Source organism: Catharus ustulatus, chromosome 3, assembly GCF_009819885.2.
Source record: "Catharus ustulatus isolate bCatUst1 chromosome 3, bCatUst1.pri.v2, whole genome shotgun sequence".
Lineage (NCBI taxonomy): Eukaryota > Metazoa > Chordata > Aves > Passeriformes > Turdidae > Catharus > Catharus ustulatus.
The window spans coordinates 22,892,866-22,910,695 of record NC_046223.1 but is presented as its reverse complement, the minus strand read 5'-3'; the positions used below and the strand labels follow the sequence as shown (position 1 = coordinate 22,910,695).

Genomic DNA, 17,830 nt, shown 5'->3' with positions numbered 1-17,830 from the left:
ATATTTCCTCTGCTCTGGTATAATTAAACTTTTACACTTGATCTTTGCATAGTATCACCAGGATTATTGTATTAAGTGTTCTACAAAATAGAGTAAATACTAAATAACATACAAATAGAAACATCTCAACAGATAGGAAATCACTCACTGACTTAGGACTGTACCTCAGTTACCTTAGCTACCAATTTTTTGGCTGATGTTGGGCATGTAGCAGCACACCCCTGTGTCTGTTTTCTTCTCTGAAAATTGAGATAATGATAGTGATCTTAAGAAGGTGCTTTTTGATTTCCAGATGAAAGCAACATACAGGAGAGAGACATTATTTAATTTTTTTTACCCACATTTTGGATTTGGTAGGCCTGAATGTTTTCTCAAACCCTTGTGAAAATAAAGCCCAACACCATTCAGCTTGACCAAATGATTCACTATCAACAGAGGAAAACTGACTTTATCTGTGTCAAAATATAGGAGAAATTTATTATAAAACTGTGCAAGGAATTTTGAAGTGACTTAGCACCTTGATAGCAAAATCTATATTGAATGTGTCTTGAGTGTCTTAAAGAATCTTGTTATAATATGGAAAAAAATCTCAGTCCTTGTTGGTCGGTGAAACCATGTCATAACCTGTTCCATACAAAACTGTCTTTAAAGTGCGCTTAAGCAACAGCTGGTGGTTTCTTCTGTGAACAGTAGATGATGTTTAATTAGCCTTACAGTCATCTACATTACAATCAAATCAAAGAATGCAGTTGCAACACATTCCCGATTTGTATTGTAAATGTGACCTTAACTGTGTTCCTAAAATCTCTGTCATGTGCTACAGCTGGGTACACTGACTTGATTGTAACATAAGCAGGAACTTAGTGCACTAGCAGAAATTCCCATTCCTAAAATCATATTAGTTCTTTATAAATTGATACTTTCAATGTCTGAAGCTTACCACAAAAACAAAATTTACTTCTCTAGTATTCAGTGCTATAATTAATTATTCCATTTAATAGTGCTTCTCAAAATCATCTCTTAGAAAAGGAATTTGGATTACACAACCTTGAAAAACAAACCTGTTGCCACCAAGCATGAGCTAACATGTTATAGTACTCTATGGCTTATCACAAGTAAGCCGGCACCCAGTTTTGTAGTCCAGAAAAAGTCTTGGTTGATTATCTCTGCAAATAAACTATGCTGTGTTGAATATTCTAGTTTGCTTAGAGTTGGATTCTGCCTGAGGACCTGTTTAATACCTGTGTTTCTTTTCAGCTCTCCAGTGATGGCAATAAAACAAACAAAACTTTTTAGTATTTGTAAATAAAACAACGAACTTTTGATTCCGTGGTTGCCAGTACTCCAAAGGGGCTTGGGATGATGAATGTAGCTTACTATGCAATTGTTAGTGCTGTCCAATGATAGAATGAATAACATTTTTACAGTTTTCATGGATTACCAATTTGGATATTTTTGAACATATCATTTAGTATGGTATTAGGTCTTCAAATTTCTGAAAACACTGGCCTCTTGAAAAACAAACAAACAAACAAACAAACAACAAACCAAAACCCAACCCCAAAGAAATTACTAACTTTTAGCAGAACTTAGTGTTTCAGCATGCCTTGAAGTGAGTATGCACCACTGATTTGTAGCTGCTTTAGTGGCTGCCCACTTCTGATAATCTTCATGCATCTCAGCATGGATTTATGTGTCTGACTGTGGGCACGCCAGTTGAAAATACTTTGTTGCCTGAGAGACAAATGGTTTCTTGGAAAAGCAAAGAGCTAATGTCATAATCTAAAATGTGGGTTTGGGACCGTCACAAACCTGTGCAACTTGAATTGTGCCATTAATGTTTGGTAATCTCTGTGAAATAGATTTGAGACCATGCTTGGATTGAGAGCACTCTGAAACTCCAGATTTAAAAGTTTTCTGAAATGATTTTCTGAAGTATGCTGTAAAAGAATAAAACCACAGCTAGATATGTCTCAGCTTTTTGTAATCTGTATAGTTTCTAAAATAGCTCTGATTCTTATTCTCACTTTTGGTCAAAACAAACAGGGAACTTGCTATGAGTTGGAGAAATTTGGTATGCTGAGAGGTGTATATATAAATATTATTTTCTATGCTGTCATTTGCATGATAAGCTAGATGCTCTGGAAGGACTTGCAATACATAAAAAACATTTTCCTGGAAAGAATTAATACAAAAATCGTATAGGAAATATCAATAAAAGTGTTGCCATTTAGACTTGGAAGAGGCTAGGAGATAAAATGAGAACCAAAGTCATTAAGATGTTTCCTCCTTCCATACTTAGTCTGTTGGATTATTTCAGTTAGTGGCTCATAAACTATGGCTGTTTGAGATGGGTTCCCTATTACAATTAATTGGGTGACTGAAAACTCACTGTTCAGCCTGCCTGTAAAAATGGCAGAAGTAATGTTGGGGTGGTTATGGTGAGTGTAGGATAAGGAAGTGTACTTTTGTCTTAAACAATCAAACTTTTAACAGAGAAACACTGGAAGATTTTAGAGACAACATTAACATAGGTAGAGGCTAATAAGCAATTTGATTAGTTTGTCATGAATGGTGCAAGGGATTGTCCCCCCTAACCCCCAACAGGGATGTTCTTAATTATCTCACTGTTTAATAAATTGTTTGACCAGTAAGTGAACACAACTGTGTTATTAGTGAATACAAAGCAAGTATAGATTCTTGGATAAGTACATGCATAAAAGTTACATACACATAAGTACATATAAATTTCTTATATATCTATGTGTGTGTATGTATCTTAAATAACACTGGAATTTCCTTCCAATGAACTTTTGGTTGTTGGAAGACCAATATTTCAGCTTAAATCCTGAGTTTCAGGTTGCAGACACACCATGGACCTAAAGCCCTGTGCCGCTGGCCAGGTTAAGTCAGATGGCAAGCAGTCAGCAGGGCTGAAATTAGGTAAAGAGTTAACCTTTTAACAGCAATAATGATGAGTGGAAAGGCTTATCTAAGTCTTGCACTGAGCAAGAAGTTGAAAGCTGAACAGAAGATACTGGCAGATAAGCCATCTGATATATGAAAGCATTCAGTGTGCTGAACATGTCCTTCTGTGTTCTGGTGACTCCTGTCAAGCGTGAGGGAAAGGTATTCTTTCCAGGACAGGGGTGTGCCCAAGCAGGTGGAACGCCATGGAGAAGAGCATCCAGGACCTGAGAGAATTACTGTGCCCAAGGTAATCCATAGGGATTCAAACAGAGAGCAATCCTATGTAAATCCAGATGAGATCCATTGTACACAATCCATGCTACAGAAGTTTGTACAGAGCTGCCTTTATCCACTTCTGGGGTGAAAAAAAACCAAAAAAACCCTTTAAAATACAAAACCTCTGTCTGCAAGTTTTCTTTGGTTATTTTTTTCAGAAAAATTGTTTTTGTTTTAGACGCCTCATTTATTTTTAAGTGTGTGAGCACAACCTCAGCTTCTGTGAATGAAGTGTGCAAATGCAGAGACCCAATGTGCAAGTACTTCAGAAGGTAACCCCCATCTGCCAACAGTCAGTCAAGGTCATGTTTTGCCACAAGGAACAATCATGCAAAACACAGTCTTGGTTGGTGGAATTTATTTAAGGGCAAAGCAGAAATTTGGAGTTTCTTTAAATTTTACAATATTGTGTATTGTGAGTTGAAAGTAGTTACTGACAGAACTGGTGTTTTCAAAGGGTATGGATTTGTATGTTTCCTGGACCTTGTATATGTTCAAAAAATAATGGAGACACAAATCAATTTCCATGACAAAAAATTGTAATTGAGGCCAGTGATTAGAAGGCAACAAAACTTCAATTCTTATGTGCATTCCGGATCATAACAAAGGAGTAACAAAGTATGAGCTCAAGACTTCAGTTTGGGTAGTTCATAGGAAGGGGATATCCAAACTGAAGATTAATCATAGCAAGAGCAGCCATGATAAATGATCAAAAACCAAGAATAGAAAAGCCAAAAAAGAAGCAAAACTCAGACTTGTGAAAACTTTCATGCAGATATCATGGCCAGGTACCACTGGAAGATGTGACCTTTGAAGAAAAGGAAAATTAAAAAGTAGTGAAAAAGGAAAGCTAATAAATAAAGTAGTTAATAAATAGAGAGAGAAAATTATTGAATGTAAGCCAAAGAAAAAACAAATCTTAGAGGGGTCTGACAGGAAATAGAGATAACCTAACTTACCAGCTGGCATTTTCTAGATTCCCCATTTTAAAAAGGTGGTGGTAAAGGTGGCAGGAGTGAGAGATGGTTGTAAAAAAAGCACATACCTTTTAGTTTATGTGTAGTACACTTCTCTCTGAACTGCTTTTCTCTCTGGTTAAAAGAGAATGATAAAGTAGGTGTACTTGTGTGTGGTTAAGCATGCAGTTCCAACAAAAATGGGGGCCAAACAAGATGCAAGCTATAGATCCATGAAAGTTAGGGAAGAGTGGACCACAAAGGATACATGTTCCCACCTGACCAAACGCCTTTTGAAATCTGGTAATTCATTGACCATAAGATATAACAGTGTGTGACAGTATAATGAATGTAATTTTTTGTGTTAACACATGTAGCATGAAACATTTGCTTGGTATTGTCATTGTCAGAACTACAGAGAGTGGGAAATCACCATTAAAAAAAGAAAAAAGTGTTCTAATCTACAGTTTTAAATTCAAATCTTACAGTTTTGTAACTGGTAATTTTAAGCCCTAGACAATATGGACTTGATGTGTCGGAGCATAATGTAATTGCTGTAATTATTTATCATTTTCTTAACTGTACATCAGCCCTTTAAGCATTATGCTAATGGCTGTATTCACAGTGTTTGAAAATAATGTTTTTAGAACAGGAAAAAAAGACATGAATGCCTTTTCACTACTGTAACTATTGCTATAGCTGCAAACCCATCAACCTATCTTCAGGTAGGAGGATATGTGTTCACTTACACAGAAAACATTTCATTTTAGATATTTGTGTTCTTCCTCCAGCCTTGCAATACACTAACAAGTGTCAAACAAATAACATTTACATTCAAAACTAATATTTACTAGCATCAACTAACAAGCACCCTGACTTTCAATCCTTTATATGGTTAAATAATTTACTATTGTTTGTTGTAGTGGGTCTCTCTTTGTAACTGCTCAGCAGCTTTAAACCCAGTGGTTAACACTTCTACCAAAGTTTGTAGATTATTAAAAAATCATAGCAATACTACACTGCATGTAAAGATCAGAGAATACTTTCCTGTGATGAAAATTACAGTAATTTCACGACTATAAGGCGCACCCTTTTGACTAAAATTTTCCCCAGAACCCGGAAGTGCGCCTTATAGTCCGGTGCGCCTTATCTGATGGACAAAGTTCAAAAAATTTGCCTACGCGGAAGTGAGAGCTGCGAGCCACGGGGGGAACCGGCAGGGCCATGGCTGCCAGGTGGAGGCGGGGCGGATCAGCGGCGGGCACGCCCTGGCCCTGTGGAGGCGGAGCCGCCCCTCCAGAGGCACGCCCGGGCCCCGTGCAGGCAGCACGACCCCTACACAGGCACGCCCCGGCCCCGTGGAGGCGGCACGGAGGTCCATAAATACTGCACTGTAGTCATGGACAGGGAGCAGGGCAAACACCCAAAAAAAGGGAATAAACACGCGTGGAAAAACACGCGTGGAATAATCTCGCGTGGAATAATCTCGCGTGGAATAATCTCGCGTGGAAAAAACAGGCGTGGAAAAAACTCGCGTGGAAAAAACACACGTGGAAAAAAACACACGTGGAATAATCTTGCATGGAAAAAACATACGTGGAATAATCTCACGTGGAATAATCCCACGTGGAAAAAACACGCGTGGAATAATCTCGTGTGGAAAAAAACACGCGTGGAAAAAAGACACTTGGAATAATCTCACGTGGAAAAACATGCGTGAAATAATCTTGCGTGGAAAAAACTCGCATGGAAAAATCTTGCGTGGAAAAATCTTGCATGGAAAAAACTCGCGTGAAATAAACACACGTGGAAAAAACACGTGTGGAAAAATCTCGTGTGGTAAAAACACGAGTGGAAAAAACCTCGGGTGGGGGTTCACACATGGTGGGGGGCTCACGTGGGGGGGGTCACGCATTTGGGGGAGGTCACGCTTGGGGGGGCTCACGTGGGTGGGGGGTCGCGTGGGGGGATCACGCATGGGGGGGCTCACGTGGTGGGGGGCTCACGTGGGGGGAAGGGGCTCGAGTGGGGGGGGCTCGCGTGGTGGTCGCGTGGCAGCCTGCGGGACGTGGCGGTCGCGTGGCAGCCTGCGGGACAGCGTGGTGACCCCCCGTGTGTCCCAGTCGCTGCTGGAGACCCACGACGAGAACCAAGAGCAGATAAACGCGTGTTGTCTTACACTCCCCCTAAGAATAAAAACCCCAGAGCAGGTCCCAAAGCAGCTGCACCACCCTGCTCGAGGCTGGAAGGGGATGGGCAGTGCCTGGCTGGGGATGAGGATTCCCGAGTGCAGCATCTCCACCGGCCCCCTGTCCGTGGCCAGCACGCGGTACTTACGGACCAGCTGGAACAGAACATCCCTGTCAGTGTGCTGGGATCTAGGGTTGACCAGCTAGAGAGGTAAAACCTCCCAAAAAGTGAAGCTGTTGGAAGAGTGTAAAAGTGAAAAGCTGTTTTCAACACAGCTCCAGATCTGGTTTATTTTCTATGGAAAGGTGAGACCTCAGTAAATAATTCATGTGAACATCTGGAAATGCAAAGAGAGATTCAGACAAAGTCCTGCTCACCTGGTTCATGAGAGATGCTCCACAGGGTCGAAGCAGCTGATTTTTGGGAGTATATTACAGTTTCTTTGGAAAATTAATTAGAAGCCTGAATTAATGCTCTTATATCATGATTCATTTAAAATAAATAGTTAGTTAGCTATAAGCTTTAATGGCCTTTTTGTGAAGTTACAGCTTGGCTTTTAGGCCCTTTTTGCAATTCATCACTTAATCCATACATGCTACCTTGGCCAAGAGCCGGACAATGGGGCCCACTGTGTCAGGTTTTGTTATGGAGCAGCCGGAATGGCTTTTAACTAAAACAACGTATCTGAAGGAGAAAAATGTATTCACCTTGAATTCCCAACGGCTTCGACTTACTTAAGGCAGCTCTGCAGACACTGGTGTGTGCAATCAATGAAATCAAAACTGCAGCCATGTAAGGATGGCAGAAAGGAGTAAGAATGTATATGCCTTTGCATGTATAAAATAAGAGGGAGGAAATGCAGAGGGAGGAAGGAAGCAGCTATCCTTGCAGCTAGGTCTGGAAAAGAGCATTTTTCTGATATGAAATTTTTCATGATCAAATATAAAGGTGTATGAGATTGTTAGGGAAGGACTGTTACACAGTCCTGAAAACAGCTGGGGGTCTTCAAAAATAATGTATCTTCTGGTACAGATCAATCCTAGAATCCATTTGGCAGTTCCCTTTTGAATGGGAGCTGAAAAGAGTGTAAAATTGATGCCCTCCACCAGACTTCCAATGCTGCTGCACAAAGAACACATGGTTTGCTTTGGAACATGTAAGCCCAGGGTACTGTGGTGGCAAAACAGGGCCAGCTCAAACCTGCTGAGACTTGGAGTACATCAAAATAAACCTGTTTAACTCTCCCACTGCAACACTTCTAGGTACAGAGGGAAGAGGTGGATACCTTTATTTGGGGGGAAAGGGGAAGGACTCCTCTAGGCACCAGGAAGTGGGGGATTGCATTCTGGCACTGCTGTCAACCCTTCATAGACATCAGTAATCCTCTATTACAGAATGGTCTGGGTTGGAAGGGACCTTAAAGATCCTCCAGTTCCACCCCCCTGCCATGGGCACGGGACCTTCCACCAGCCCAGGTTGTTCAGAGTTCCACCCATTCCTTGACAGAAGCCCTTGGCTGCAGGAGGGAAAATCCACTTGTGATCCTTCACATGCTTCCTCTTTCCAAGGTGCTGGCTATGTGAATCCAGTGGGAGCAGGGACACTTGGTATGGGGAAGGATTGGGCTTCAGCATCGTGGAGGGACAGCAGTATCCATATTATCACCTTTTGGCTCAGGTAGCCTAGGGATTTGTCACTTCAAGGTGGGGCCATCAAAGGGGACCACTTGGCAAAGGGTAATCTTTATTTTCCCAAAAATTCAGCTGTCAAATTCAGATTATTTTTTTAAATGAGATGAGATTTTTGGCTTAGGTTCCAGTTAAGCTAATGTGGAAAGCTACACATCTCTGGAGGCTTCTAGAAGCACTTCAAAAGACTGAAGAAAAGTCTTGAGAAAGGCAGCAGGGAACACTATACCCTTCTGTGGAATTTATCCCACTTTAATTTGGCTCTAGGCACCCAGAGTAAAGCCACAAATTTGGCAATCAAGTAAGTGGGTGGCCAGTCCAACACTTACAGAATAGCAACCACTGACCTCAGTTAATTTTCTTTCTACAACTGATTCCTTTCTACACTCAGCCATTCCACCCACGTCCTGATTTTTATCAGGCCTTCAGTCTTCCAAAGAATCTCCTTCAGAGAGTGAAGCAAGACATTCTCCCCCTAGACTTAAATGTGTAAGTGAAACCAAAGCAGGCAAGAGGAACTGGCCACCAGTGGCATTTGCCTGCAGGGCTGGAGCCGAGGGCCTGTGTGCAGCAGACCTGCTGAAGCATTAGCTCCATTTGCTTTTTGTCTCTTAGCCCCCCACACCTGCCTGCCATTTAGCTGCCTCTGTAGGGTGGCCAAGGGACATCAGATCAAATAATAAAAACCACATTGAAGCAGTGTTTCAGCTGAAACAGTATGAGTGGAGGCGAGATGGGGCTTGGAAAAGGCTCCCTCTCAAAGAGCCCACACATACATGCGAGAAGGTCATTAACTTGTGCCTTGTGCTGTCTTTGCTGTCTCCGCTCCCTCTCTGTCAATTATTACATCAGAAGGAAATGAGAGAGCACTTTGCCAAATACTAATGGACTTGATGTTTTTATAATCTCAAGTGCACAACAATCAGAGCTGTTTATTTTCCAAAGAAGATGGGAACCAGGGGAGGAGGCCGAAGACTGTGCCATTCTGTTAAGGAGGGGGGGAAAAAAAAATTTATAGACAAGAGCTGAGACTGAAAAACAAGCATTTAGGAACACTCTTGCTGTTACAACTCTAGCACTTATTTCTGGGGAAAAGGTAGCGAGAGTGGTTAGATACTGTCCTGTCCCACTGCCCACTGCAGAGCAGCTAACAGCAAGAGTTCAAGCTGGCACAACACTTTAAAGTCCCACTTCAGCTTGAACTCAGATGATTTAGTCTACTTTTTTTTTGTCTGAATAATGATCCTGCTACATATTTGTTTCTGAAGAGTAGCAAGAACCACTTTTTCTGAATGAAACATGCTCAGGAGACACGATGTGACTGAGCTGACAGGAGGGGTCTCTGCAGTGACATGAAGGAGTCAGTTCTGGTTCTCGTTCTCAGCAGCCAGCTTCCCCACAACTTGAAACTGTGTGAAATCCCAGGTTCTACTTACAAAGGGAGCTTAGCAGGATCTTTGTGCATCCTTAGATCTATGTTGGTGTACAAACACGGGCATTCCCCCAAAGAGCCAGCTAGGACTGTGAGGCTTCTGTCCTGGAGTGACCAGGCTGTTCCCCTGGTAAAGGACTGGCATCCCATTGGGGTATGAGGAACCATGGAGGGCATTTGGTTTTACTGAGGGAGCCCACCCATCCGCAGGAAAATAAGGACATTTTGTGTTCTTCCTTGCTGCTCAGATTTTGTAAGCTTCTGCCTTTGACAGGGGTTTTAAATTCTCAGTACCCTATGGAAAAGGACAGACACCACTGATAGGAACCTGCACGGGGGTTGATGTGGGAATGACTTCCCCAGCCATACCACAACTGACTTATCAAAGGATCCCCCAAGAGTATCCTCCTTTCTCACACATCACTTTTCAAAGGCCATAATCAGAACACAGGCTTTGTAGATTTTGGGAGTCTTTGGGCTGAACTGGGGCTTAACAACTTTGCAGTGCATGCAGGTACTTATGGCTCCCTATGATACAATCCCAGCCACTGCCAGCCTTTTTCCATACAGGCAAATGTTCTGGCCCTTTGACTGGGTTAAGAAGTAAAAAGGGCTCTTAACTACCACTGTTCAAGCATTTTTCACCCACTTTGCAGTTAAATTCCAGGTACTTTCTTCTATAGAAAAGAGCTTAGAATCTTGTCTCCTACAAGCTTAAAAGTGGTGTTGTGTGCAAGATAAGAAGTTTTCCTGGTAGTTAAACAAAGGGCTGTTTCTCTGAGGAATGAACACAACAAATGTCAAACAGGGAAAGTTTCTGGAGCCCATGTGAAAAATCGAAAGGTTGTTTCTAAATGGTGGATCGGACAAGAGCTGGGGCAGTGGAGAGGAGCGGGTGCCGCTCCTGTGCCATCAGCTCCCGGGAGGTGTCGCCGCAGCCCCAGGCTCGAGGCGCCGGAACATCCAGGCTGTGTCCTCTCATGCAGAGGACGGGACACCTCAACCTCAGGTGGCAGAAGCAGGCTGCAGTGACACCTCCTGTGTGATGCTCCGGCAGCAGCAGGCTCAGGCTCCCCTTGCCGATCTCGTTCCCGGTTCCCCGTTATCAGAACTCCCCGTGCGCACCTGGGGCTTCACCTGCAGCAGAGCAGAGGGCGAGGGGCTCTCCCTGCCGGTCGGGTTGTCTCTTTGGTTGTCACAAAGGGTGACCTTTGTGCTAAAGCCTAATAAATGTTCAGAACCAGAGGGATTTTGGATTTGATCTGGCAAAATAAAATTTGAGACTATATACACGGAGAGCTCTGATAAAGAGCTGCTGTACTTGTATTAAAGAACATATATTTGAAGAGGCTTTCACTGAGGACACGGTGATGTAGAATACTGGGACTGTGTCCTGAAAGTGGAAGGCAGTATTGGGCATCTTTGCACCATACAATTAACTTGATTTTTGTGCCTCTTGAGTGCCATTAGACTTGAATGAGACATGTATGCAGCACTTTGTGGTCATCAAAGGTACCCCTCTGTTGTACTTGCAAATACAGCAACAGTGCAGCAGAGGCTCAGCACTGGCTGCTGCTGCTGTTTGCCAAGTACAAACTGGGCACCGCTGGACAATGTAGTGTGGGCACATGTAGCCACACACATCAGACTGAGACATTTTCTGTATACCTCCAATGCACGAATATTTTGGCAGCAAGCTTTAAACTTGTATTATATCCCAAATTTATATTGATTATAAGTTGGTATACGGGAAGAGACTAATGTAGCCGAGACAGGAAGTGATGATTATCCCTCCCATAAAATTTAACTGTATATAGGAATATAGAATGGGGATGAAATACCTGTGTAACTCTTAGAAAAAGGAAACATCTCAGACTACAGAAGCCATACTTAGTGGGAGGGAAGTTAAATAAACCCCAAAGAATCCAAGAATGCCAACACAACCCCAAACCACTGGGGAGTTACTCTAATCCTTTTGAGTTGAGAGTTGGAAATATACCTGAACTACATAATGAGTAAAAAGTCCATCCTCCAAAAGGAATCAGGCGCTCTGTGGCCCATGTGGATCCTCCCCACGGATTCACTTCTGTGCTATTCCTTAGAATCTCATGGAAATCTAATTCGGTGAAATCAGTCTTCTCTCACTCCCTGGCAGAGTGTTCCTTCAGTCACAACTATATGTTTCTTTACAATTCCGACCAAAAAAAAAAAGTTAATGACAGGAGAGTCAGATGCAATCATCAGGGGCTGGGAACATGGAGAGCAGGCTTACAGGCAGGTGTGTTCAAAAATACCTGAGAGGTGGGCCATCCCACAACTGCTCTGGCTCTATTCTTGCCCTTGCTCTGGTCTCAGGCAACACAGCACACTGGTGACCCCTTCACACCCACTGGTGACCCCTTCAAAGCACTTTGTTTACTATTTTCAGATTCCTCCTAAGTATTTCTGGATGCACCATTCAATAGTTCTTGTAGGAGTTACACTTGCTTTATTAGTGCTCTGAGATTTCTATTAACTTTGCCCACCTTTTTTTCCTCTCTTAAGCATTTAAGTACAGAGTAATTGCCCTAAATATATTTGGGACTTAACTGAAAGCAGAAGCTGTAAGATAGTTTATCCCTGCAAGACACACTGGTTATAAAACACAAGAATTTATTTATTGTGTAAAGGTTTCTTACTAGCCTTTGTGACAGATAGGTATTAGAGCACAGGGACTTAGGGTCTTGTTACATGATGTTTTAACTCATTTGTGCTGGTGTCCCCACAGCCCTCCTCACTCTCCTGCATATCCCTGTTCCAGCTGCTGAGCTGGGATAGGCATTTATCTGACCAGACAATGCAGCAGTTTGCAGCCCAGTGTGCATATGTACATGCTGATGCTACCAGAAAGATCTTTGCTCGACAGAATACCCCTTACTTGTCTAACCTTCTCACCTGGCAGTTCAGATCAGCACCAAAGTAGTCACAAAGGCAAGGTGGGGGACAAAAGGGAGGGTGGCAGTGCGGTAGCATTGCCTGGAGGTGTTTGAAACTGCCAGGAGCTGCATTTGTGGGTCCCTATCCAGCACCTGCCTGTGATTCACTGCATCACCTTAGATTAGCCAGGGAACCTCAGCCACCTTCTCAGTACTAGGAAACCTCCCCACTGGTGTTTAGTAGGCTGTACTAACCAATGTGATCCCAAACAATAGAGCAACTGTAGGTATTTGATCCACTAATACATTCATCCAATTGACCCTAGCACAGGTGTCAGCATTAGCACTTCAGTAACAGTTTCAATCGGTACATAAAAAACACTGTAATTCTCGCTAGAGAAACACCTTCATCTCCACTGGGAACAGAGTTAGAATTTGTGATATGCTGTGCTCCCTGATTTTGTTAATAAACTCTGAATAAAGATTGTGCAGGTCAGTTTAACCTTTTTTAAGAGCAAAAGGCAGTTGAGAAATCTAAGGTGTAAGGTTCTCTATGCATCCCAATGGCATCCACCTCAACATTCATTCTGTTCACCAAACAAGCTACGTGTTCTGTGGGAAACATGTGAAGAATAGGGAATCTAAGGGTGTGCAAACAACAAAACGTATTTTACAACAGTAGCTCACTGGGTTCAGTTAGTGCAGACTTAACTGTGCAGCTGCAGCACTGACACCTAAACTGCCACCATCTTCTCAGTTACTTTCTCACATTGGCAGAGAAGGGGAATTTTGTCTTCCAGAGGCAAGAGGCATCACTTAGTACAAGGTGGGGTTTGGGTGAGGCTAAGGAAAACGATTCATTTTCTCTTTCACACCCAGCCAGGCAGAGTGTCTGCCTCTGGTGCCTCCGCAGGGAAGTTGGGAAGGTGGAACCCCATCAGACACAGAGCACTCAGCCCATTTATCTCTTTCCCTGGGATTGCTGTAGCTCTTCAAGGGCTCTTTGATGTGCATATGTATTTATACATACACTTACATGAACCTGGCCTTTCCTGGGGGATTCTGAGTCTGGCAAGGAAGAATATGGAGGAAAAGCTCCAGCTGGTTTCCACTCCTTGCAGTATCCAAATAGGGGGAGATTTTCTCATGACGTTCTTACCCTTTCTTTCCCTTCTGGTTTTGTTCCATCACACACTCTGACATAAGCTGTAGCAATACAAATACAACCTTTAGTGGCTTTTGTATTCTACATACTGATCTGGCTCCTTGCTAGAAATTGCAGTAAGGAATGCAGGTAAGAAAACTTTTGGTGATGTTTGGCATTTGGAAAAAAACTGAATGGAATTTCAAGGACAGAGAAAAGCAAATTCACAAGACTTGAGATAGTCTTTGCTCAAAATCATGGAGAACTCTAAAATAGGGGATTTTGAAGCCTCTTAGAGAGACCTTAAGAATTCTAGCCAGTAGAGAATAATGAAAATAATTACAAGTGTTAGACAAACTGATGGTTGTTGTTAACATCCTTTTTAACTTCCTATTTTTTTCAGAGAATTTGATCTTATTCTTGTATTTCATAATTCAATCTTACATTTACTAATATTTTTATTCTTATATTTACTTCTAGTAATTAATGTCTTGACACTTATGAAGATATTGTGCAGAATAAGTTGATGTGACAAAAGAAAAAGCAAGTTTTTGTACTCTTTATGAGTCTTTTTATGTTTCAAGATAATTAGTTATTTCCTGCAATAGTTAATAAAGGTTGTTAAATATGAAAGAATTAATTTGTAAATCATTAACCCAGTACAAACCCGACCATTCTTAGAAATCAGCTTCAGAACACGTGTTTTCTCATATTTAAGTTGACAACAGTGGTCAGGTTCCCTTTCTTTAGCCTCAGTTATCCGGATATTAATCAGACCGCATCTTAAAAGCTCTGCACACACTGGCAGATTTTAATTTTTCATGCCTTGTAAGAGCACTGGAGGCTGTCTCCACTCATTCATCCCCTTCAGAAAAATATGCCACCAGTCTTGGAAGTTAAAGCTGTTTCACTGAAGTCTTCCCTGAGAGATTAATCATGATGAACTGGTTTAAATGCTAGAGCTGCATATCCATCAGTAGTCCCACTGTAATATCATCTGTAGAAAATGAAAACTCTTTAACTTCTATAATTGATTAAGCAGCATTTGTTACAGTCCAACAGGAAACACTAAAAGTAGCATACAATGAGTATTTTATTCTTACAGAATATTTACCCCTTGTTCACCACACAGAGGATCCCCTTCAGTTCAGACTGGTTCTCAGCTTTCATTAATTATTTGGCAGTACTATGTGAGGGTTTTCCGCTCTTCTAAAGCAGTTCCTGCTCCACTGCTGTTCTGGGCTGTTCCCTCAGGAACACCTGCATAAAGTTCATCCTGGAAATTTCTAGCTTAGAAATTTCTAGTTTGGTTGTTTTGGGCTTTTAAAATTCTAATTTTGAAGAGGTATTTATGATGGATCAGTTCCACCACTGCAATGGATTGTTTCGTTCAGGAGACAGTCTGGAGATTTTTTAACAGTGTGCTGGTGAGTTTGTTGTGCTGTATTTATTTATAATCAGAGCTCTCACCAGCCAACTGGTGAGCTGTGTAACTTCTCAGGGAAGATTTGTTTAACTCGATTTCCTAAATATGATTAAAAGAACAGTGCTTGAGTAAATATTCCCAGAATGATTACAAGAGGCAGGACATTTAAATACATAAAATGACAAACAGATAATGGAATCCCAAGTCACGAATTCTGACGGAAAGGAACATTGCACTTCAGACCCCTCAGACAGAAGGTCGGGTGGTAGGGAGGGGAACACCAGAGGGTTTGAAAAACCAGTCCCAGGTACTCAGGGAATTTCACAGGAACTTTACAATCCTTCAGCCTTCACTGTTGCTGTGTCCATTCTGTGCTCTGTGTTAGACCATACTTCCAAACCATTTGGGGCTTTTTGTGTTCGTATTTCTGGGTAGAACATGTGTAATATTGGGCTACATTGCCTTCCTTCGCCTCAAAAAAAAAAACACTAAAGAAAAAACAAGCCCCAAGCCCCGGGAGTAGAAGTGAATAGGAAAGCCCTTCGGGAATTCCATTGATCTTTCCCAGTGAGCGGGGACAGCGTGTTGTCGTTCCTTTTCTCAAAATTCAGGTTCTCTTTGGGGTCGGGAAAGTTGGTTTGGATAAAGATGTGACACCGCCATCACACCCCACAACTGCTGCTTCCATGCCCACCTCACCCTCACGCCCTTCCCGCCCCGCCGCTCGCCCCGCCCAGCTCCGGGCACCGCCCCGCCCAGCTCTGGGCAACGGCCTCGGGCCCTCCGCGCGCCTGCGCAACCACCTCCAATGGAGTTTGAACGCTTCCGAACCAGCCACTCAGCGGGGCGGGCGGCGCCGCGCTGCGCTCCCATTGGCGGCGGGGCCGCGGCCGCGTGGCGAGCTGCGTGGTGGCCGGGCCAATCAGCGCGCAGGGCCGCGGCATGGCGGGGGCGGGCACAAACGGCCGCGGGGCGGTGGCAGCGCGTCCGGCCGTGAGGGCTGAGGGCACCGGGCTGTGGGCACCGGGCTGTACGCACCGGGCTGTACCGGCAGCGGTCGCCGGGCTCGGCTCGGGTCGCGGTCGCCGGGCTCGGGTCGCTGTCGTCGGGCTCCGGTGGGCGCTTAACAGTGAGTGAGCGGTCGGGTGCGGGGCTGACGGTGGCAGGCGACCCCCGTGTCCTATGAGGGCTCTCTCCGCCTGTCGCTAATCTCGAGTTTTAGTCACTCGGAGGTGCCTCGGCTTAGCCGCGTTGCTTTGAAAAGTAAACGAAGAAGCGTCGCTGCCGCCTCGTACGGAGCCGTGTGTTTTCTGCAAGGAGACGCCGCCTGAGGTAGCGCTGTCAAACGCAGCCCCAAGAATATAAACCCTGCCAGGAGATTCATTAGAGCGAGGTTTTATGATCTGCTCTGAACTGCATAGAAGTGTGTCAAAACAGGACCTAATATTTTTAAGGGGTGTGTTTAGATCAGGAATGCCGCAGTCTAATTGCTGCTAAGCCGAAGAAATGCAATTTCTTTAAACGGGGTGCTTACTTAACGTCTTGGAAGGTCTCATTGTTGTTGTCTTTGTGTTTCAGGCACAATACTTTCCATTTGATGTGAAACAAGAGTCCGGCCAGTATGAGCTGGGCTGTGGAGGAATGGAAAGAGGGCCTCTCCCCCAGAGTCCTGCAGAAGATCCATGAGCTGGAAAGTCAAGTGGATAAGCTGAAAAAGGAGCGTCAGCAAAGGCAATACCAGCTTGAGACTTTGGAGGCAGCCTTGCAGAAACAGAAGCAGAAGGTAACCCAAAATGCCATTTTCCATGCCAAACACTGTTATAACAGTTTATTTTCTGGTGGTTGTTAGTGAATGGGTTAGTATTTTGCTGCTTCTTCCTGACTGAAAAGAAAGGTAGCACAAAATTATAGACTGTTCATCTTATTTAACATTTACCATGTTCTTCTCTCTGTTTAGTTCTTTTTGATTGTTAATGTAATTCCTGCTTCCTATATGTTTGGCATGATTGTCCGTTTCTAGGTATTTATGTGCACGTTGCAGTTTTTCTACATCTCTTTATGATTAGGAAAAATAAACATTTTATTGTTACACCTGTTAAAATCCATGGTAACAACTGGGCCTATTTTATATACCAGGGCTGCACCATTGGCAGCCTCTTCCTATTTCACCTTGCATACAGATACCTATAATATTAGTTTATGTTATTCCTTAGTTTTTTCCTTGTAGAGACTGGGATTTTAGGATTTGGTGTTCCTTTTTGTTTTTAGGGCTGTAATTTTACACCTCATCTAACTCCACCCTGTCAGCCCTCTAAGCACGGTACTAAAGGTCTGATTGGTCAGGGTTCTGCCATGTTTCAGGTCAGCAATGACCTGTTTGGCTCAATTTTGTTTTGTAGTATTTGACTACAGATCAGAGACAATTTACAAAGGTTGCCTGTTATTCCCTTTACATTGCTACAACTTTCTAGAAAATCCTAAGCCTTGCAGTTTTGCTTCTTCCCATGAGTTTCCAGGAAATTGTTTCAACCATTCCAAGGAACTACTGTGCTTCCCCAAACAATGAGAAGGGGTGCTTTAAAACTCTCAGAAGCTGCAAGTAATACAATTTTCAGTTAAAAGAACAGCACTGTGCCAAAGATAATGCCCCTTGGATGGTCCTCTGTGGAGGAGAAGGACATCTTTCCTGCCAGACTCTGTTGTCAAAGTTGAGACCTTTGATAATTATTGTGTGCACTTTGTGGAGTGAGCCAAAGTCTCCTGCCTGCTAAAGATAGGCTGGAAAGGGAAGTGAGATGACCACTGAAGAATGTGGAATAATGATGATTATTGG

At 43.1% G+C, this 17,830-nt stretch overlaps 1 protein-coding gene across 1 annotated transcript in view; it reads left to right on the top strand.

Moving 5' to 3' along the window:
* Positions 1–16,175: 16,175 nt before the first annotated feature.
* Positions 16,176–17,830, top strand: part of CENPF (centromere protein F) — a 33,489-nt gene continuing 31,834 nt past the window's right edge. The window contains exons 1-2 of the mRNA XM_033056045.1: positions 16,176–16,329; positions 16,576–16,780. Coding sequence (XP_032911936.1) covers positions 16,619–16,780 — 162 coding nt within the window. The 5' untranslated portion in view covers positions 16,176–16,329; positions 16,576–16,618. The remainder of the gene's footprint in view (positions 16,330–16,575; positions 16,781–17,830) is intronic.